This window comes from Emiliania huxleyi, assembly GCF_000372725.1.
Source record: "Emiliania huxleyi CCMP1516 unplaced genomic scaffold EMIHUscaffold_1061, whole genome shotgun sequence".
Lineage (NCBI taxonomy): Eukaryota > Haptophyta > Isochrysidales > Noelaerhabdaceae > Emiliania > Emiliania huxleyi.
In genome coordinates this window covers 5,075-11,163 of record NW_005202044.1, presented here as the reverse complement: position 1 = coordinate 11,163, position 6,089 = coordinate 5,075, and the positions used below count along the sequence as shown (strand labels likewise).

General features: G+C 65.8%; 2 protein-coding genes across 2 annotated transcripts; one reads left to right on the top strand and one right to left on the bottom strand.

Moving 5' to 3' along the window:
* Positions 1-209: 209 nt before the first annotated feature.
* On the top strand, positions 210-1,242 carry EMIHUDRAFT_251233 (hypothetical protein; the record flags this gene model as incomplete). Its single annotated transcript, XM_005792625.1, has 2 exons — positions 210-683; positions 760-1,242. The coding sequence occupies 2 exons, from the start codon at positions 210-212 to the stop codon at positions 1,240-1,242; spliced, it is 957 nt and encodes a 318-aa protein (XP_005792682.1).
* Positions 1,243-5,563: 4,321 nt separating this feature from the next.
* On the bottom strand, positions 5,564-5,782 carry EMIHUDRAFT_77672 (hypothetical protein; the record flags this gene model as incomplete). The annotated part of the gene is made up of 1 exon (XM_005792624.1): positions 5,564-5,782. A coding segment is annotated over one exon (219 nt), but the record flags the coding sequence as incomplete, so codon positions are not given.
* Positions 5,783-6,089: the final 307 nt, after the last annotated feature.

The window sequence follows — 6,089 nt, the reverse complement described above, 5'->3', positions numbered from 1 at the left end:
GTCCCTACTGGTCGTGCCCACCCCTCGCACGACCCCGGGCGACAGCGGGGACCCCGCAGCAGCGAACCCGCCGCCACTTACGGACAATGCCACACGCTCGCCTCGCTGGCCTTCTTCTGCCGGCTTTGCTGCAGTCGGTTCGATGCCTCGCTCTCGAGCCTCCCGTCCGCCCCGCGCCACCGGCGTTGCGCCGGCCGCGTCCGCTTGCCATGAGCGCGAGTGGCGGCATTGGCGGTGGCGACAGCAGCAGTGACCCGGAGCGGTGGGCGAGCCTGAGCGGCTCCGATCTCTCGCGCGAGCTGGCGCGGCGCTCCACGCTCAGCTCTCGCGTGCGCACGTCTGCGCCCGTCCGCTTCTCGCTCGCGGCAGCTGCCGATGGCCGGCAATTTCTTGTCTCGTTTGCGCGCTTCTGGACGGGCCTCGGCGCGGCGGTGCCGGTGAACCGGCTCATGCTGGCCCTGATCGTCGCGGCCTACGGGCTGCAGGGCGTCTGCGGCCGCGCAATGCTCTACGCGGGCGCGCGGATGAACCAGGCCATTCTGGTGGGGCAGTGGCACCGGCTGATCACGCCGATCTGGCTCCACGGCTCGCTGATGCACCTCGCCTCCAACAGCTACTCCCTGTGGCACCTGGGCCCGCAGGCGGAGGCGCTCTTTGGCGCCGAGCGCTTCCTGCTCCTCTACGTGCTCTCGGGCGTCGGCGGGAGACCCGCCTCGGGGTCTGGGTTGTGCCGGGGGCCCTCCCCTGAACCTTCTCGAGAACCTTCGCGTAGGCGGGAACCTGCTCGGGCTGTGGATGGGCGCGGCGAGGAGCATGTCGGTCGGCGCCTCTGGCGCGGTCTTTGGCCTGATGGGCGGCTTGGCCGGCCACGCACTTCGCACCTACGGCGTCGCGGGCGCGTCGCAGACCCTCTCGTCCGTCTCGCGCATCCTCCTCCTCAACCTCTTCATCGGCAGCCGGCGCGGCTCGGGCATCGACAACCTCGGCCACGTCGGCGGCTTCCTCGCCGGCGGCGCGCTCGGCGTCCTGCTCGCGCGCGGCTCGCCCGGCGACCGCAGCGCGAGCCGAGGGCCGGTGTGGCGCGACGAGCCCCGCGACGAGCCGCGCGCGGACTCCACCTCCGCCGCCCTCGGCGCGGTGGCGGTGCGCGCGGCGACGGTGGCGGTGTGGGCGGCGCTCGCGCTGAGCACGCGCGATTTTGCGGCGATGACGGCCAACCTGCGCGCGCGCGGCTTGCGATGACTATAGAGGAGACGCGGGGACAGCCGTGCCTAGTCCGTCCAGGTGGAACTCCCCCCACAAATGTAGAGGTCGGGGCGTGGTCGGCTGGTGGGCTATCCGGCTTTATTGAATGCGTATCATTCTCGTTTTATTCAACCCAAAATCATCGGCACGCCCCGTCCCCGCCCGACACTTGCACTCTCCCGGCTTAGCTCTCAATGCACAACGGAGGCGGCGGGGGTGGGGGGAGGGGGCACTAGCCACTAGCACTACGGCTTTAGCGCCTTTTACCTAGGTTGCTCGCGTGGGGAGTCAGGACAGCAACGCGACTCCGGGAGAGCGCCGCGTCATCGCCACCGGCGCCACCGCCTCCCACGCATTGGCAGCCGGATGGTACCGCTCGACTGTGTTCATCGGGCCGTCGGTGTCATCGTCTCCCACGCCCACGCCGCCGAAAGCATACACGATACAGCGTGCCGCACTGCACTGCCGCGCCTGGGGCGTATCGTGCCACCGTCATGGGCGCCACCGCCTCCCACACGTTCGTCGCGGGATCGTACCGCTCCACTTTGCTTCGGTCACCGTCGTCGTTGTATCCGCCCACTGCGTAGAACTCGCCGTCGAGCACCGCCACGCCCGCTCGCGCCCTCGCCATCGGCGCCACCGCCTCCCACGCGTTCGTCGCGGGATCGTACCGCTCCACCGAGCTGAGGTGGCCGCCGCCGAACCCGCCAACAGCATACAGCTTGCCGTCGAGCACCGCCGCGCCGAGATGAGACCGCGCTGACGCCATCGGCGCCACCGCCTCCCACGCGTTCAGCGCGGGATCGTACCGCTCCACCGATCTGAGTTCGTTGCCGTCGTACCCACCCACAGCGTACAGCTTGACATCGAGCACCGCCACGTCAAGATCGCCCCGAGCCGCCGACATCGGCGCCACCGCCTCCCATGCTTTCGTCGCCAAGTCGTACCGCTCCACCGAGCTGAGGGCGCCGTCGTTGGGCTCCCAGCCGCCCACTGCATAGAACTTGCCGTCAAGCACCGCCTTACCGACATTGAATCGTGTCGTCGGCATCGGCGGCATAGTCTCCGCTTACCCCTCCCACTCGTTCGTAGAGGGGTCGTACCGCTCGAGCGAGTTGAGCACCTCGCCATAGCCGAGGCCGCCGACCACGAGCAGGCGCGGCCGCTCGCGCTTCTTCAGCGTCTCCTTCCAGCCGCGGCGCCACGCGCGGCACGTCCCCTTGGCGGCGTGCTCCGTGGTCGGCAGCTGGGCGAGGATGTGCGGGGCGAGGTCCGGCGAGAGGAGGACCTCGGAGAGGATCCACTCGGGCTGCTCCACGAGCCGTGCGGCGTGCTCCTCCGCCACGCGCAGCGCGGCGTCGCTCGCGTCCGCCTGCGCCTCGATGATGGCGCACAGCTGTTCTGGCAAGAGGCCCGCGACGCGGGCGCCGATGCGGTGGAGGGCCATCGACGGGAGGTGGAGCGGCTGCCCACCGGCAAAAGGCTGCACCGCGTGGAAGGCCCTATTTGCGCGGAAGATCCGGCGCCGTTCCGGCGCCGCTTATGGGAAGAGGCAAAACATGCAGCACTCAGCCTTCCCTCCCCCTCCCGGATGGAAGTACTACCTGAGCTCGACCGTGCTTGACTTCGCTGTTCAGATGGGAAGCGGTAACCCACGGTGATATGGCCGCATGTGGGTGGATTGTGGGAGATCTCGCCTATAGAGTCAGTCAGGCGTTCTTCTTATAAGATCATAACTATGAAAGGGTCTTTCTTCTGGGGTCTGCGAACTGACTCGCACCGAAACGCCCTACCTGGGAGCTCCAGCGAGTGTCAACAGACCCCCTATCCGGGGCAACAATTCGCCACGCTGTGGTCGGTTGGTTGGCGTGAACGGACATTCATGAGGGGTGTAGCACGGGGGCGAGGGGAAACTCAGGGCCAGCGCAGATATCGGCCTAACCGCACGCCACAGATGGCCGGTGGCCCCCGTTGAGCCACCCGTCCCGCACGTCCATTGCGACTTACTAGTATGATCCGTTGATCGTGCTTGGACGGCGAATCAGCGACGCGAACGCAACCACCGCGCCGGCTCCCTTGAGCCGATCCGTACCGCCGGCCTACCCGCCTTGCAGTTTTGGCGTCCTGTCATGTCTGCCGCGGCCGTCATGAATCCGATTCCGGCGCAGCGGGTGGTGCAGTCAGACACGATGCAGTCGGCGCATGCAATCGTCGATCAGGATATGTCTGCCGAAAAGACACTCACCGTGTCGACGAGGGACGCGCACGAGATTGTGGAGCAGCTTTTTGCCGAGCGTGAGCGCGCGAATGCCGCCGAGGCCAGGCTTGCGCAAGTGCGAGCGCGCGTGCAGGCGACGGAGCAGCGCGCGCTGCGGGCAGAGGCGCGAGCGAGACACTTCCGAGAGCTTCCCAGTTTCTCCGCCCGCCGAAGTTGCCGTGCAAGTTACACTCGTTCGCTTCGCTGTCATCCTGACCCTCTTGATTCGGCCGACCGCCATGTCCACTGCGCACGCAATCGTACTCTCCTTCTCTCCGGGTCGTGTCTGCAGGGGCGGCTCAAGGAGCTCACCTCACTCAACGGCGTGCTTACCAACGAGAACGAGCTGCTCACGATGCGCTCGAGCAAAGCGGCGCCCCTCCAGGACAAGAACGCCCCGCCTCTCACATTCTCCTTGCTCGGCCGCAAGAGCTCACACGCGTCGACGACCACGATTGGTGCGGCCGCCTCCACAACACGCACATCTCCCACCCGCCACGTCCGTGCGAGACGCCTGCCCTGGACCACACCCCGTCAACGGCACGCCCCGCGAGAGCGCGCGACATGCCCTGAGCCGGCGTTGCCCACGCCCACCCCGCAGACCTTCAAGCCGACGCAGGTGATCCTGACTCCCGTTGCCCTCTCCCGGCTGTCTCTGCCCTCCCGGCTCCCTCTCTCGTTGCTGCTTCTCTCCTCTGTGCTGCCTCGTTCGCTCGCTGCCTCACTACATCCGCGCTGCCCCCCCCCCCCCCCCCCTTGCGCGACGTGCTCACTCACACGCGCGCCACCTCGCTGTCGCAGCGAGCAAAGTGATCGATGCACAGCTGCGCAAGATCGAGGCGGACCGGCTCAAGCGCAAGTCGATGATCCCTGACTTGGTCTACAAGGCGTTTCGGCCCGAGTTGTACTACCGCTCCACGCCGAATCGCGCGATTAGCATGATTCGGCTGTACGAGAAGGCTGACCCATCCAAAGCGATGCGGCGTACTACGAGATGAACGAGCCATTGACAACGTTTTCCCACGAGCCGCCACACATACGAGGCCCTGGCCGCAACCAAGAGAGGCCGTCGTGATTGGGCTGTGGAACCTCGCATGTGCGTTCTCTCTTGGCCTGTCCAAGGGTTTCCTCTCGCACCCTACCTGGTTTCCTCCTTTCCGTGTTTCCTGCTAGTTTCCCTAGAGCACCCTCTAGTTTCCTCGTGGGGAAACTCCGTGGAAATAATCAATTTCCCCCGGGCTCTGAGCCGAGTCTGAGGCTGGTTTGGGCCCCAAAATCAGCCAAATCGGCAAAATACCGGGGTATTTTGCGGGTACCTGGAAACCCCCCATACCCCCCCTGGAAAATACCCGGGTAGCGTTTGCCGATTTCCTAAATTTTGCCTCAGATTTTGCCCCAGACCAGCTCTCAGTGGGACGACCGCGAGGCGGGCATGAAGGTTTGCAGCGAGAATCGGCGAGGGATTGCGCGAGGAGAAGCGTAGGAAAGAGTTTTACAACAAAACTCCCTCGCACGGGACACTGGCTGGGCACGGGACTGGCGCGCACTGGCACTAAACACACACAGGTACACACCACTTGGGTTGTCCGTTTTCTTTCTTTCTTTCGATAGGAAGAGGCAGACGCGCCCCAAGGGGGTGGGCGACGGAAGTGGCGACGGCTCTAGCACCACACTCCTCTCCTTAAAATCCCCTGTGAGCTGTGTGGTGGCGGCGTGCCGTCCTCCCATCCTCCCTCCCTTCGGACTTCGGTTGTCTGTTTTCTTTTTTTCATAGGCTGTCACATACAGTACGCGCGCATACATTGCGGTATTTTAATAAATAACGAGCCTGTAACGAGCCAGATGTTGACGTGTTTAACCATTAACGGCGTGTGTCGTCCTATCCGCTATACCTCCCTTGCGTCGTCTGTTTTCTTTCTAGACGTTGAAAAAAGAAATCGTCCGTCCAAGTGCTCCAAGTGCATGACCACGGATCGGCGACGGCTAGCACCACTATCTGGCACGACCAGGAGGGAGAAGGACGGCAGCGTGTGTGGCGCATCAAACCGTGTGTGCGAGCGTTCAAGCCCGCGCCTGCTGCCACTCACGAATCTGCCGGCGCACCATGTGGTTGGGGGCGAGGAAACTGTGCACGAGCGCCTCGCCCGTCATCGGGCTCGTCGACTTGGTCGCGAGCCAGCGCTCGATCGCCGACCGCTCGTACGAATGCCCGTCCGCCGCCATCACCGGGTCACTCATGATCTCGGTCGTGATCGGGCAGATGAAGTCAGCCGGCGGCTCCTCCTCCCTTGGAGCGACGCGGACGGAGGCGGCCGCGAGGGCGCTGCAGAGGGAGGCGGTGGCGAGGGTGACGCGGACGGCGACGGCGGCGACGGCGAGGCGGACGGATGCGGCGGCGAGGGCGAGGCGGACGGAGGCGGCGGCGACGGCGAGGCGGAGGGAGGCGGCGGCGACGGCGAGCGGAAAGGGGAGGCGGCGGCCAACTGCGACGCGGAGTGAGGCGGCGGCGACGGCGAGGCGGAGGGAGGCGGCGGCGACGGTGGCGGAGGCGAAGCGGATGGTGGCGGCGGCGAGTTCGAGCGAGGCG